The sequence below is a fragment of the Fukomys damarensis genome, unplaced genomic scaffold (assembly GCF_012274545.1).
Source record: "Fukomys damarensis isolate Sample0158 unplaced genomic scaffold, DMR_v1.0_HiC HiC_scaffold_25, whole genome shotgun sequence".
Lineage (NCBI taxonomy): Eukaryota > Metazoa > Chordata > Mammalia > Rodentia > Bathyergidae > Fukomys > Fukomys damarensis.
The window spans coordinates 778,712-795,627 of record NW_022900937.1 but is presented as its reverse complement, the minus strand read 5'-3'; the positions used below and the strand labels follow the sequence as shown (position 1 = coordinate 795,627).

Here is a 16,916-nt window from a genome sequence, read left to right as displayed (position 1 = left end):
GCGGTCTGTGGGGGCCTCGCTCGCCTGCCTTGAGCGCTGCCCAGGCTCTGCCCCAGCAGCCGAGACGCGCGGGGGCGGGCTCTGGAATTTCAGCCACCTGCTCCGCCAGGACCGGTTCCCGGGCTTCTCCAGGAAGGGAGCTGCGCTTCGGGCCTCGGGTGCCCAGCTACCCGGAGAAGGCGCCTGGGGAGGTTTGTCCTCGCTGGACAGAGGGGGCCCGGCTGTGGGCTCCTGCGGGTCACAGCTGACCCCAGACCACGAGCGCAAGGAGCTCGGCGGCCCATCAGCAGTAGGCAAAGGAGCATGGGGAACCTGAGCTTTGCTCTCTAACGGGAGCCTTCGGAAGTCTTTATTCTCCAGCGAACTAAATCTTTTAATTCCTGAAAGAAAACAATGCAGACTAAATAAAAATGTATCACCAGTCTTCACCCCGCGCTAGAAAACAGTGGGATTGCATAGAACAGCAAAAGAACCAGCTTGCCCTGAAAAAACAAAAACTGCGTTATTTCCTTTAAAAATATTAATAGTTTTAAATTTCAAAAAGAGAATTTCTGAATTTCTGTCTCATTTATATCAGGAGGCTAAGGCAAGAGAATCGCTGTGAGTTCAAGGTTAGCTTGGGATGTCTCCAAAAAAAAAAAAAAAAAAAACCCAACAAAATAAATAAATAAGAATTTTAAAGCTTAATTTATGGATGTTCAAACTTCTAAAATGCTGATACACTTGAAGGCCTTCTCTTTTTTCTTTTACTACTAAGTAAGGATTTTTTCCAAATTGCTACATTATATTTACACAGCATCTAAGTTTCCAAAGCATCTTCATCATTCTCATTTTTAAGAGAAATGACAGCGACTCGGAGGTGACAGCTCTGGCAAGCAGCAGCATCAGGCCAAGGACTCAGTTTCAGTTTGTTGATGTCAATTTTCTATTTCTTCTCCTGAGACTGAAGTTCACGGTTTGCTGATGACTGTGCGCCTGTAACTCCCTTTACATACTTATTACTTCCACAAATTATTATGTCACCCTCAGAGCAAAGATGGTAGCTTTTCTGATCTTGCGGCATGCAGGAAGAGTACATTTCCCGGAAGGTGGAGGAAGATACTGTCTGAGGAGTTTTCTAATTCTATTAGCAGCTTGGGCATAGAGACCCCTGAAATGTAAAAAGCCATAAATATCCACTGAATACATAGATGAACGGATAGAGGGAACTGCGTGCAAGTCTAAAATTTTTATCTGAAAATGCTATGGGTTCCCACTGTATCATAATGCATCTTCCTGACAATGTTTCTGTTTTGCTTAAATAAACTCAGGAGACCCTTTAAGAAATAGCAAAGCAGCAGGTGAGCCGATGCTTTCTATAAAGTGCAGCATTACAATAAAAAGTTAATGCTCCAATAAAGAAGTAAAAGATTCACAACAAAACTGTGAGAATCGCCCATTATTCTATGGTCATTTTACTTGTTTTCAATTGTATATCATCCACCCACAGGGCCAGGGATTTAGCTCAGTGGTGCCGCCACCTGCCTCACAAGCACAAGGTCCTAAGTTTGATCCCTGGTATCAAAAAAAAGAGAAGAGAACAGACAAGTCAGAGGACAGAATCCTGTAGAATGACTACTGTCTTTATCAAGAAGCAGGATATGACTCGTAAGGAAAAAATCAACATGTATGTGTATTGGTCAGCCTTCCTGCTGCTGGGACACAAGACACAATATCTGACACCCACCATTTAAAGACGGAGAGGTTTGTTTTGGCTGATGATTTCAAAGGACTCAGTCAGTGGCTGCCTGACTGAAAGGCAGGAATATCATGGCAGAAGGGTTTGGCAGAGGAAAGCTGCTCTCACCTGAGGGTACCCAGGAAACGGAGCAGAGGACAACAGAGCTAAGAGGGAGAGGACTAGGGCCAGCTGTGGTTCCCAGGCCACACCCCCATGGCCACTGCCTTCATCCAGGCCCAGCTAGCTCAGAGCTCCTCGTGGGCAGGGTTAATCCCTCCAATGCCTCTCCAGCAGTCTCTCAGTCTAGTCAGGAAGAAACCCCAGGTACCATGTGAGAGCAGTCACGACACCAGAGGGAAAAGGCAGAGGTCACACTCAGGTCCCCGAGGGTATGGCTGAGACGTTTGCCACAAACCATTCTTCAGGAAAAGAGGGCACCATGGGGGTGCTAGCTCTGGGGCAGCAGCGGAGAACAGCGATGGGAGAAGACACTTTCTGAGGGATGGGAAGAGAAAGCTGGGGAAAGAAGGAACTGGGAGTGAGAGGAAGTTTCAGACCCAGAACAACTGTCCACGAAAGTCACACACAAGGTACGGGAGGCTTTAAGGGAGCTAACCCAGAATTGGGGGCGAGGATCTCCTCAGTGACTCCCAAATAAGAGTCACACTGCCTAGACGGACAGATGCAAGCAGTACCATCACCACTACTCTCCCAGCCAGGAAAGTGTTTACCAGGTAATGTTCTTGCTCTCAGGGACTTCTCAGAGAATTCTACCATGAAGTCTTCACGCCTTGAGTCCAAAGAATAAGTAACAACAGGGCTTAGTGCAGAGATGCTCTGTTCTGGGGAAGCCACCTATCCAGAAAGAAGAAACAAATCACAGAACAACCTCTTAGTATATTCTTTCCTTACATTTTAAATGAATTGTAGTAATCTCTAGTTTTTAAAAGAATTATCTCAAGCTAAGTAAAATGGACATCCCTACAACCCCAGTTACTCAGGAGGGTGAGGCAGGAAGAACTTAAGTTCAAAGCCACCTGGACAATTTAGCAAGACCCTGTCTCAAAGAATAAAAAGGGCTGGTGACATTGCTCTCTAGTAGAGTGTCCCTGGGTGAGACTCCAGCCCCCGAAATTATTTCAAACCTATTATGTAGAGCACATGGTAACAACAAAGAACTATAAAACTTCTTTCAGAAAGGAGAGACTGGATAATTTCCCTAAAATCAACAAGAATAATGAAATACACAGAACCAAAAGCCTCTGCATTTAACTGAGACGGGTCAGGTTATCTCTGACTTTGGGGAGCTCTGAAGGCCTGGTTATTGAGATCAGCTTCCATTCTGATGGCTCAGGCCAGCTATTCCCATGTCTGCACCTGAGGCCACAGCTCCTGCTCACCTAAGAGCTCAACAGTTTCCCTCTGTTCTCAGTCTGGGTTCTTGTACACTTGATCTAAATTCAAAATACTGCTCTCAAAGCCAGGCGTGGTGGCGCACGCCTGTAATCCCAGCACTCGGGAGGCTAAGGCAGGAGGATCACTGTGAGTTCGAGACCAGCCTACATAGTGAGTTCCAGGTCAGTCTCAACTACATAGTGAGACCCTGTCTCAAACAAAAAAAAGATACTGCTCTCAAAGGATGACTTTTTAAGTGTATATCAGACCTATCAGACCTGAACAGCAACACAAATAAGAACAGCATTTAAATTTGCTGGGGCTTTCTTCCAAAATTTAATTATCTCAAACCGTAACATGAGGACCACACATTTAATATAAAAGTTTGGATATACATACAGTAAAAGAATGATGTTTGGAAGATTTCTCGCCAAACTAAGTGGTTCTTTTTGTTTTGGTATTGGTTTTTTTGGTACCAGGGATCGAACTCGGGTCCTTGTGCTTGCGAGGCAGGCGGCGGAACCACTGAGCTAAATCCCCAGCCCTGGTTTTTTTTTTTTTTTTTTTTTTTTTGAGGGGAGCCTAGCCTTGAACTCACTTCGTAGCCCAGGCTGGCCTCAAACTCACGGCGACCCTCCTGCCTCAGTCTTCCAAGTGCTAGGATTACAGGTGTGTACCACCATGCCCTGCTCAGATTATTTTTTAAAGTTCAGAGACTACTATATGATGGCAATCTGTTGCCCTTATTCCAAAATTCATTTATGTCTCTTGGAAGTCTAATTATTTTGTTTCAAAACATTTTGACAGACTCAAGATATATAACATAGGACCTAATCAATAGGTGTGAAAAACTAGAAATGAAGAAAATGGATTTGTTTCTTTTTCAGTGTAGAATAGTCTAATTTACAGGCACACAACCTTCAGCCAGAGGCCTGTCATACCATTGGTAAGTGCACACCGATCCCAGGGAGCAGCTGTGTGGACCAGAATGGCACAGCTGCAGGCAGATCCCAGCCAGGGCCCTGCCCTAAACTGAGAGGCACAAGAACACCCACCACAGCCAAAGGCCTGCCTAGAAAAGAGCTGCACAGGTGCACAAGCTTCAGCCAGAGGTCTGCCATACCATCAGCCATAGCCAGGGCCTGCATGGAAAAAGAACTACACAGATGCACAAGCAACAGCCAGAGGCTCACTGCCTCTGATAAGTGCATGGAGATGCTAGCCAGAAGTCTGATTAGGAACTTGGGTACACAGCCCCCAGCCAAAGGTCCTCCCAGACAACAGATACATAGGGGCCCCAGCAAGGGGCACATCTAGATAGATAGCATCCCAAGTGTGCACACGTCTCAGCCAGAATCCTGCCCAGACAATAGGTCAGCTCAGGGATATAGAAGGCCACCACTCTAAACCCAGGAATTGGTGTACTAGTGAATAGCAGAGAAAAGGACACTTGGTGGCTTGCTGAGGACTGAAGACCACTGGGTGAGCAAAAAGTTGCCTCAAGAAAGGCACAGGAGGCTCCATCTGTTGAAATAAGAAGACATGGAAATAAGTCTCAAAAGCAGACTTCCAGATCACCTAAGGCAACCCCAAAGGGCAATGAGGTAGAACAATCTGATACTCAACCACCTGGACTCCCTGAATTGGCAACAAAAGAAGACCTGGAAAAAATGAAATCAGAAATAATTTCTCAGATAACAGCAGAGATTTGTCTCCATAGTACAAAACATGATTAATAAATGTAGAGCAGACACACAAAAAAAAGAGGATCTAAGGAACATGATGGAAACCTAACATAGGAAACAAATGGAATCCATTAAAACACATGCAAACAGATTTCCAGGAGATTAAAAACTCCATTAAAAGTTTATACAGCAGAATGAGCCAATGCGAGGACAGAATTTCAGATATAGTAGATAGGATTGCAATTAGTGACCAGGAAAAGAAAAAGTTCTTTAAAATAGTAAGGGACAAGAAATCAATCCAATAGCTGCAAGATCATGCAAAGAAGAATAACATAAAGACTGATCGGAGTCAATAAAGAAACAGGAGAAAGTGCAGATGACATAAAAAAACTGTTCAGAGAAGTAATGGCAGAAAACTTCCCAAATAGTGGAAAAGAGCTTGACATACAGAAAAGTAAGGCATATAGGACTCCAACTAGCCGTGATTTAAAAAAAAAAAAATCTACAATTAGGCATATAATAGTTAAGATTCCAAAAAACCCAACAGAACAACAAAATTCTACAAGCAGTCAGAGAAAAGAAACAAATCACATACAAAAGAAAGCCCATCAGAATCTCAGCAACTTCTCAACACAAACCCACAGGTAAAGAAGAGTGTGGAGTGATATATTTCAAGCCCTAAAGGAAAACAACTTCTAACTCAGACTGATGTACCCTGCAAACCTATCTTTCAAAATTGATGGAGAAATAAGATATTTTCATGACAAAGAGGACCTTAAGAACTTCATGAAGACCAAACCAGCACTCCAAAAAATTTTAAATATCCTAGGAAAAGACAACAAGGATCAAAGCCCCAGGGACCCCAGCAGAATGAATCCATCAGCCATGACAAGAAATTAAATGCAAAGGGGGAAAAGCGAGCAAAAACAAAAAGCCATGACAAGGATAAGCCAATACATATCAGTTATAACCAGCAATGTTAATGGTCTCAATTCACCAATCATATGCAGCATACAAGAAACACACTTAATTCAAAAAGATACTCAAAGACTGAAAGTTAAAGGGTAGAAAACAATACTTAATGTGACAGGAACCAAAACAAAAGCAGGAATAGCTATCCTATTTGCAGATGAAGTGGATCTCAAACCAACTCTGATTAAGAGAGACAGAGAAAGACACAACATCCTAATCCAGGAGGAAGAGATGACCATCATTAATATATATGCATCAACACTAGTGCACCCAACTATATAAAACAAATACTAACAGACATGGAAAGATCATACAAGCACTAATACAATAGTAGTGGAGGACCTCAATACCCTGCTGTCACAAATAGATCAACTAGACAAAAAATAAACAACAAAACCTAGAACTCAATCAAACTCTTGCACAAATGATCCTAACAGATGTTTACAGTACTCCACCCTACAAAATCAGAATACACATTCTTTTAAGCTGCACATGGGTCATTCTTCAAAAGAGACCACATACTCACTCATACAACATGTTTAAGTAAGTGCAAAGGAAATGAAATTATCCCTTGTATATATTCAGACTATAGTGTGATGAAACTGGAACTCAATAGCAAAAGAAACCACAAGAATTTCATAAACATATGGAAATTGAACAACACATTCCTGAATAACCAATGGGTCACAGAGGAAATTGAAGAAATGAGACAGTTCCTACAATTAAATGACAATGATGCCGGGCATGGTAATGCACAGCTGTAATCCCAGCATGTGGAAGGCTGAGGCAGGAGGATCACTGCAAGTTCAAGACCAGCCTGGGCTACACAGTGAGTTCCAGGTCAGTCTCAACTACATAGTGAGACCCTGTCTCAAACAAACAAACAAAAAATAAATGACAATGACAATACAACATATAGGAATCTATGGGACACAATGAAAGTATGAAAAGACAACAAGGGAAATTCATAGCAGTGAATACTCATATTAGGAAAACCGAGCGAGCTCAATTACACAACCTGATGCTGAACCTCAAGCTTCTAGAAAAAGAAGAGCAGGACAAACCCAAAACTCATACAAGGGAGGAAATTATAAAGATCAGAGCAGAAATCAATGCAATGGAGACTAAGAGAACAATAAAAAAAAAAAATCAATGAAACCAAGTTGGTTCTTCTAATAAACAAAATGGACAAACCCTTTGCTAAATTTATCCAAAAAAGTAAAGAAAAGGCCCAAATCCATGCAATTAGTAATGAAAAGGGTGAAATTACAACAGACCCAGCAGAAATCCAGAGGATCATCAATACCTACTTCAAGAACCTATATGCCAATAAGATGGAAAATACAGAAGAAATGGAAAGATTCCTAGATACATATCAATTACCACAGTTGAATGAAGATGACCTAAAAATTCTAAGTGACCCAATATAAATTAATGAAATTGAAAATGTAACTAAAAATTTACCAACTAAGAAAAGCCTGGGTCCTGATGGCTTCACTGCTGCATTCTACAAGACACTTAGAGAGGAACTACTGCCACTCCTGTTTAAACTCTTCAATGAAATTGAATGGGAAACAATGCTTCATTCCTGGAAGCAAATATCACCTTGATTCTCAAAGCAGAGAAAGTCCCAACCAAAAAAGAGAACTATAGGCCAATCTAACTAATGAACATAGATGCAAAAATCCTTAATAAGACACCAGAAAATAGAATGCAGAAGATCATCAAGAACATCATACATCCTGATCAAGTGGGATTCATCCCAGGGATGCAGGGATGGTTCAACATATGCAAATCAACAAATCTAATATATTATATTAACAGAGCCAAGGACATGATCATCTCAATAGATGCAGAAAAATCATTTCACAACACACATTTATGATAAAAACTCTACAGTAAATTGGAATAGACAGTCTCTACCTTAATCTTATAAAATCCATCTATGAAAAACCAAAAGCCAATATCATACTAAATGGTTAAAAACTGAAATCCTTTAAACAAAATCAGGAAAAAGACAAGGATGTCCACTATCATTACTCTTGTTCAATATAGTTTTGGAAATGTTAGCCATAGCAATTAGACAAAAGGAAAAAATAAAAGGAATAATGATAGAAAATGAAGAAGTCAAATTTTCATTATTTGCAGATGACATGATACTCTTTATAGAAGACGCCAAGAACTCCAAAAATCTTGTAGACTTAATAACCAAATTCAGTAAAGTAGCTGGATACAAGGTCAACACACAAAAATCAACAGCTTTTCTGTACACGAAAAACAGACTCACCAAGAGAAATGAGGCAATCAATTCCTTTCACAGTAGCATCCAAAAAATTGAAATACCAAGGAATCAACCACCAACAGTTTGAAGAGACAACCCATAATGTTGGAAAAATTTTCACCAGCTGTTCCTCAGACAAAGGTCTACTATCTAGAATATATAAAGAACTTAAAAAAAATCAGACCTCCCAAATTGAAAGACCCAATCCAAAAATGGGCATCTGAAATGAACAGACATTTCTCAGACAGAGTAGAAATAGCAAATCAACATGTGAAAAAACATTCAACATCACTAGTCATTCAAGAGATGCAACTGAAAACAACACTGAGATTCTACCTCACCCCAGAAAGAATGGCTGCTATCATGAAATCGACCAATAACAAATGCTGGCAGAGCTGTGGAGAAATAGGAACCCTTCTCCATTGTTGGTGGGAGTGCAGACTGGCGCAACCACTGTGGAAATCAACATGGAGATACCTCATAGAACTAGGACTGGAAGTCCCATTTGACCCAGCTATCCCTCTGCTGCGTATCTTCCCAAAAGAATTAAAAGAATCATGCCACAGTGATATATGTGCACCCATGTTTATAGCAGCACAATTCGTGATAGATAAAACTTGGAAGCAACCCAACTGCCCATCAACAGAAGACTGGATAAAGAAAATACGTTGTTGTTTTTTTTTAAAAAAAACAGAGTACTACTCAGCCATGAAGAATGAGAAACTAGAGACACTGTAGTGGAACTTGACATAAGAGCATTCATCTTGGAAGAAACTTAAGGACATCTGAGTGCCTGGCAAGCCAGTAGTCTCAGGACAAGAAATGCAAGCAATTCTTGTTTGTCCCTTGTTAATCTCCCAAGAGAATACAGAAAAAGTAAAAGATGTTCTGTAAGGCATTAGAAGGACAAAGTAAAAAACAAATTTTTGCGAATACAGCTGGCCAAAATATTATATAACTTTAGATATAAGATAAAATGCTAAAAACATGCTTTTCATCTGATGCTCTGAATAGAAACACTGCAGTTGTGATCACGAGGCTGCTGTTTGCCTGAGCGAGCTGCAGTCCTCTGATCCTGCTCCCCACACCTTGCCTCTCTTCATTTTGAGACACTGAGACTCTCGGGGAATCGGTGACCAGACATTTATAGCTAAATGGATGTACATTGAAGCGATACTCTCAAGTGAAATAAATAGGATACACATGTGTAAATACTGAATAGTTTCTCTAGTGTGAGAAACTGAAAGAGTAAATAAGGACCAAAAGGTATAACAGATCATGTGAAATAGAAAGAAAATGGGCAAAGGAGAAGGGGAAGTGAGAGGGGGAGGGGAAAAGAAAGAAGGGAGTAGAATTAATATGAGAAAAAGAAAAAATGGAAACAAAGTCTTTGTAAACAGGGAGGGATGGAGGGGTTGAAGGGAGGGCAGGGGAGTGGGGGAAAATAAGAACCAAGATGGATTATGTAAAGGTGCAAATTTCCAATGATGAGTGCCATTATATTGTATACCTTAAAAGTACCAATAAAAAAATTGCTTTAAGTAGTCTAATTTATTCTCCTCTAAGAAAACACAGAGAATAAGAAATAGATACTCCATCTTTGATGAAACTAAGAAACAGTGGCCAGGCACACACCTGTGATCCCAGCAGGAGGCTGCAACAGGAGGATCACCTGAAGTTCAAGGCCTGTCTGAACTACACAGTGAGACCCTGTCTCAAAAAAAGTAAAAAAAAAAAAATTTTAAGAAACAGTGGCAACCACAAATAACAATGTAGCAGTAATAGGATGCAAACCAGTCTGTACTTGGCATCTCAGAGGATATCAAACTGTGTTCCCCTACAGGGACACCCATAGGAAGCCAACAGCCTTGTCCTCCAGTCATAAAAAGCCAAGAAACTAGAAGCCCCAAGCTTGATTAGGGTTCTGAAAGCAGAGTGCAATGGGCTGGTTTGAACCTCCACATGCCAACAAATTCAAAATTCCAATAAAATAGTCTTGTTTTATACAGTATGAGTCAAGGTATCACGCTTCCTGCCAATTTACTCCTGTGTTTCTTTTGTAGGAAGACGTAACTCTAATCTCTATAAAATTTAGTACTGACACAGAGAAGGTGACTTGGCCAAATACAACCCTGGAGACATCTGACCTGTGAGCAGCCCATCTGGCCCCACGCACTGGCGAGCTCTGGCGGCAGGAAGCACCCACTCACCAGGTCTTTGCAGTCAGTGCTGTCTAGACACGGACTGCACTGCGGCTGTGAGCTGGGTCTTCTGATCACTATGCCACCGCTAGCTGAGCCTGCCACTTGGTGGCCTTGAAACTCAACAGGCTGAAGGCAAATTATTAAAAACTGTAAGCATGCACTGACAGATACATTCACAGTGCACAGAGAAAATAATAAACAACTCAACTTTCTATTAAATATTACTTAATGTCAATTATTATCAAAGGACTTAAGCTGAAAACCAGGAAATACTTATTATCCAAAAGTAGATTATGTGTGTGAGGCAGATTTCAGTACTAGTCAAGGCTGGTCTTGAACGCACTATGTAGCCCGTGCACTCATGGCAATCCCCCTGCCTCAGCGTTCATTTACTGAGATTACAGGTGTGTACCACCACACAGGCTTCATCTTATTCAAGAATGAAGACTCTAAGCCACAGCTGAAAGGAAAATCAAATCCAAATGTCCTTTTATACAGGAAATGGAGGGCTGGGTATTTAGTTCAGTGGTTCCACTGCCTGCCTCGCAAGCAGAAGGTTCTGAGTTCGATCCCTGGTACCAAAAAAAAAAAAAATGTCAGTATAGGAACTTTATTGAAAATATTTTTCTGAATTAAAAAGCTTAAAAATTTCAATGAAAACAAATCTCAATCATTAAAGATTCTGTACATTTCTGCTCTGTTCAGTGGGGATTATCAGTCCCCACAGGAAAGCAGACACTACACAAAATGCGTGTGTTGCATTTAAGAATAGAAGCACAAGGGCTGGGGACTTAGCTCAGTGGTTCTGGCACCTACCTTGTAAGTGCAAGGACCCGAGTTCAATCCCTGGTATCACCCCCCGAAAAAAAGAAAAGAAAAGAATAGAAGCACCATTGAAACATGCAACTATTTCCACGCCGTGGTCTCTGACATTTCCTGATGTATAGGATGAGATTACTTAGAGCTTGGGCAATGCGTATTTCTCCCTACTCAGTCTGGAGGACAAGTGATGGAGTAGATTATGCACTAAAAGGTTATAAAGATCTATGGTGCAGCAGCACACACCTGTAATCCCAGCACTCTCGGTGGCTGCAGGAAGACCGAAGATGGGCAATTTAATAAGACACTGTCTCAAAATAAAAAATAAAAAAAGAACTGGGGCCAGTGATTTAGTTCAGTGAGTCTGCTACCTGCCCTACAAGTGCAAGGTTTGGAGTTCAATCTCCAGAACCAAAAAATAAATTAAAAAATGTGAGTCAAGGGCCAGGGATTTAGCTCAGCGGTTCGGTGGCCTGCCTTGCAAGCACAAGGACCCGAGTTCAATCCCCGGTACCAAAAAATAAATAAATAAATAAACAAAAATAATTAGAGATAGAATCATCCAGCAGTACACTCCAAAGAATTCAAATCAAGGACTCAAAGAGATATTTCTAAAACCACATTCATAGCAGCATTAGTCCCAGTAGCCAAAAGGTGGCAGCACTGTATCGTCCACTGGTGGATGAAGACATGAGGGAACTGGTGCACACGTGTAACGGAATGTTAGCCTTTGGACACATGCCGCAACACGGGCGGACACAGATGACATTCAGCTAAATTAAAGAAGCCCCTTACAAAAATGGCTCTCCTTATATGAGGTATCTCAAGGAATCAAATTCACAGACACAGAAAGTGGATTGGCAGTATCCAGGGACTCAGGGGAGGGAGAAGTGGGGAGTTATTGTTGATTGGGTATAGAGATTCAATTTTGCAAGACGCAAAGAGTTTTGTGGAGGGCCAGGGGTTTAGCTTAGTAGCACCACACCTGCACAAGCACAAGGTCCTGAGCTCAATCCACAGTACCAGAAAAAAAAAGCATTAAGGATATACATGTACATAACCAATTTTGGGGGGGAGGATAACAGGGATTGAACTTAGGACCTTGCACTTGTGAGGCAGGTCAGGTGTGGTGCCACTGAGCTAAATCCGTGACCCTACATAACCAATTTTTAAAGTAGTCACATACAGAAAAAAAATGAGAAATTGCTCATAACAATCATCTCTAGGAGGTAGCATGAATTTATATTTTCTTTACCATTTTCTGTATTTTAAAAAAATCAAGCCTTTTTTTCTTTTTACAGTACTGAAGAATAAACCTAGGCCTTCACACTGAGCTACATCCCCTAGCCCTTTTCCTTTTATTGTATATTCTGAAACAAAGTCTCACTAAGTCACTAAATTTCCCAGGCTAACCTCCAACTTTCGATCCTCCCACCTCAGCCTCCCAGAGTGCTGGGATTACAGGTGTGGGCCACCACATTTAAAAAAGAAAAAATGGACCAGTAACATGGAGAAAGATGCCACGTGAGGACAAATGAAAGATTTCACTTTCTTTCACTCTTATCTGCTAGAAGGAGCAGTGGCCTACAATGGGAAATTTGTCCCTCACAATCTGCTCACTGCACCCCCCTCGGAAACACTATTTGAGAGGATTTATTCTAGATTTCCACCTTGCTCTAACTCATACTGCTATTTTTGAAACTGCAACCAAAGTGCCAACTGTGCAAAAAGCTACTCTAGAATGCTCTGGAAATTCCCTAGGGCTCCACAGAGGGCTCTAAAGCAACACAGTCTCTCTGGCCATCTGCTGGACACAAAGGGAGCTAACTCGGGCAGGTCAATGCCCTGCAGTGCTGGTCTTTCAGAGGCTGCTGTGACAAAGTATTTCTGAGAAAATCCGCCTGGAACAAGAGATAGGATGGGGTCCTCTGATGCCAGGATATGATAGGTGTGCAGTGCCCAGCACAGACACACATTGCACTAGGAGCTGTGTTTATTTAAAAATAAAATGCTGCATAATCCCAGCACTCAGGAGGCTGAGATTGGAGGATCGCTGTGAGTTCACGACGAGCCTGGGCTACACAGTGATTTCAGTCTCAACTACATAGTGAGACCCTGTCTCAAAAAAACCAAAAAAATAAATAAGTAAAATAAAATGCTGCTATCTCAGCACTTAGGAGGCCGAGGCAGGGTTGTGAATTCAAGGCCCACCTGGGCTACAGAGCAGGACTCTGTCAATCAATCAAGAGAAAATGCTTACTAAATTACCAGGACAGTATTGCTTATTACCACTCACTACTTAATAAATGGAGTTGTTTGACTAAGGAATGCAACAGAAAAATTAATACCAAAAGTCATGCACCAAGACAGCTTGAGAACCTCTGCATTACAATTTTATTACAAATTACAGAACGTTCGTATCAAGAAAAACTATTACAAAAAAATATATAAATACCTGTTGAGAATCCCGCTTCATATGAGGAGTAAATGGTATTCTTATAAATGGTTTCCTAACTGTAATAGAGAAAATAATCTTATTCATCATACGTATAGTGCTATAAAAATGTTTTTAACTTATTTCTAAAACTGAAAGCCAAGGACTGTAACTTAAATTTTAAGATAAAACAAAGTCTTGAAAATTGTTTGATCTGGATGGTAGATATTTAAGGATTCAAAAATATTTAGAGATGTGAATGACGGAACACTCCTGTAATCCCAGCACTCAGGAGGCTGAGGCAAGAGGACTGTGTAAGTCTGAGCACAGCCTGGGCTACATTGTAAAACCCTGTCTCAAAAACAAGGGCTGGGGATTTAGATCAGTGGCACTATACCTGCCTCAACAGCGCAAGGTCCTAGGGCCAGGGGTTTGGCTGAGTGGTTCCACTGCCTGCCTCGCAAGGGCAACGGCTTGACTTCAATCCCCAGTACCCCCCCAAAAAAAGGCACAAGGTCCTGAGTTCAATCCCCAGTAGCAAAAACAAACAAACAAACAAAACAAAAATAAAAACCGGGCCAGGGATTTAACGCAGTGGTTCCATCACCTGCCACATAAGCACAAGGACCCAAGTTCAATCCCAGGTACCCCCACCAAAAAAAACCCAAAACCTAAACCAAAAAGGGTCAGAGATGTAGCTCAGTGGTGCCACATCTGCTTGGCAAGTGCAAGGTCCTGAGGCTGATCCCTAGCACCCCCAAAAAATTTAATTAAAAAATATACTTAGAAGGAAAGCCTTTTTGGTTACTTTCTAAGGCGACAATGTTTCCGGGGATTTAGCTCAGTGGTGCCGGCCACCTGCCTTGCAAGCATAAGGACCTGAGTTCGTTCCCCAGTAACAAAAAAAAAAGAGACAGAAAAGAAAAGAAAAAGAATGTTTCCTATATTCTTTCTTCAAACAAATTTAAAGAATAAATACTAAGCCAATAGTTAATCACATGTATTTAAAATGCTGAAAATGAAATACCAATTGTTAGGAACAAGAAAACCAACACAATTGTACTGCTGCTGTGTGCAACCACAGAAAAGAAAATCATACCTAATGCTATTTCCATAAAACTATTTGATTATGGCTTGGGGAAATTTTTGAATTTATTCATTTGATGATTATTTTCCTAGTACTGTGAGCCAGTACTGGGAAAGAGCAGTAAGTGAGAAAAAACAGCATCCTAAAAACCAAAGAACACAGACAAATAATGAAACCTGACAGATTCAGATGCAAAACCAGAGGAGGTCACACAGGTGATGCCCTGGGAAAAGGAGTCCAGCATAAGGCAATCAGGAAGGGCCTCACAGCAGGGCACAGCCAAGCCCCAACCTCTCCATTAGTACATGACCTGATTGTATGTGTTCTGTTCAAAGACAGCTTCCTGAAACCAGGCACGGTGGTGCACGCCTGTAATCCCAGCACATGGGAGGCTGAGGCAGGAGGATCACCAAGAGCTGGAGGCCAGCCTGGGCTACACAGTGAGGTCAAGGCCAGCCTGGACTATAAAGGAGACCCTGTCTCAAAGAGAAGGAAAAGGAAAGAAGAAAAAACTTGCAAGGAACGGACGTGGAGATGGAAATAGGTAGAGAGAAAAAGGTTGTGTTTGGGTGAACAAGCCAACATGGAATGGGGTACACATACTGACGAGCCTGCAGGTGAGACTATCTCACAGGACATTTTTTTTTTAATTTTTTGAGACAGGGTCTCACTATGTAGTTGAATCTGACCTGGAACTCACTATGTAGCCCAGGCTGGTCTCGAACTCACAGCGACCCTCCTGCCTCAGACTCCTGAGTGCTGGGATTACAGGCGTGCACCACCACACCTGGCAGGACATCTATGTAAAAAGAGACTTTTCTTCAGGTTGGGATTTACAGCTCAGTAGTAGCAGTAGAGCACTTGCCTAGCATGCACCAGTCACTGGGTTCAATTCCTGGCACTTAAAAATTCTTAAAAGTACATATTTAATACTCTTTCAAAATCACAAGGCTAATTTTAAATGATTATTATTCTAAAAATCATGTTTATCTGGTGTGAAATTCAATTTTAGGCTACTGTTATGGAGGACATTATTTTCCTGTTATATATTGGAATAAATAATAAATGGAGTTGGAACTTCATGTTACTGCTAGAAAAAGGATTTTGGGTTTTTTGAAATTCGGTGTTATTTCTAGAGCTTTAAAAAATTACTTCATGCAAGTTGATTTTTTTCCTTACTACCTTCACTCCAAAGCAATATTCAATCATCTCGGAAAAATGCTTAACAATTGCAGTTTTACAAATATCTTCCCACATCCCAAAGTAGTGATTCTTCTCTAGCTTTGTATTAAATTCTATGTAACATTTATTATATTCCAATAGAGTCAACTTCCTCAAGTTGTCTCAAGGAAAGCAACTTAGGGCTGGGATTTAGCTCAGTGGTTCCACCACCTGCCTTGAAAGTACAAGGACCAGAGTTCAACCCCTCATACCAAAAACAAACAAAAAGAAAAGCAACTAAATCATTTCTAGAGAATTGTATCAGAAAACAGTCAACCTTTATTACTTGGGGGTTCTCCCTGCTCCCTAGAGTCCCCATTGTGTGCATGCACACGTGTGTGGCGTGCTGATGTGGTGTGAGACTGCAATGGAACCCAAGGGCCTTCACACTGAGCTGCATTTCCAGCCCTTCTTTATACTTTGAGACAGACAGGTTCTCACTAAATGGCCCAGACTGGGATCCAACTTGCAATCTCCCCACCATTCCGATCACAGCCTTGGCCCATTGTGGCTGCTAGTCACTAGAAAACCTGAGCTACCCCAAGGGCACATCCCCAGCAAGGCTGCTTTAGCTTCTACTTTAAACTTAACATCCTTTTGTGGACTACTTACTGCCTGGTTTTTCACACTTTTGTGCTTTTTGTTTTGGCTCTATTTATAAGTACTGCAAGCTAACCAATGGAGCTACTGGACCTCTTGATTCTGCTACTTACATTGTTCTCCAAGAATAGTGCTATCTAGCAGGGTGTGGTGGTAAACACAGGGTTATCCCAGCACTCTGAAGGATCCACCAAGTTCAAGGTCAGCCTGGGCTACAATAGGGAGTTCAAGGCCAACCTGAACTGCAAAGCAAGAACCTGTCTTCGTAATCCCAGCACTGGGGAGGCTGAAGCAGGAGGATCACTGTGAGTTCGAGACCAGCCTGGGCTACATAGTGAGTTCCAGGTCAGTCTCAACTACATAGTGAGACCCTGTCTCAAAAAAAAAAAAATAAAAAGGAACCTGTCTTCCAAAAAAAATTTAGAGGGCTGGGAGGCCAGGGATTTAGCTCAGTGGTTCCGGCACCTGCCTCACAAGCACAAGGACCTGAGTTTGATC

At 41.6% G+C, this 16,916-nt stretch overlaps 1 protein-coding gene across 1 annotated transcript in view; it reads right to left on the bottom strand.

Annotated features, from left to right (window-relative positions):
* The window catches only part of Zgrf1 (zinc finger GRF-type containing 1), a 59,399-nt gene that overhangs the window by 28,326 nt on the left and 14,157 nt on the right, over positions 1–16,916 (bottom strand). Inside the window, exons 7-9 of the mRNA XM_033755988.1 lie at positions 13,532–13,590; positions 2,428–2,575; positions 1–380 (exon numbers count right to left, since the gene is read on the bottom strand). Coding sequence (XP_033611879.1) covers positions 1–380; positions 2,428–2,575; positions 13,532–13,590 — 587 coding nt within the window. The remainder of the gene's footprint in view (positions 381–2,427; positions 2,576–13,531; positions 13,591–16,916) is intronic.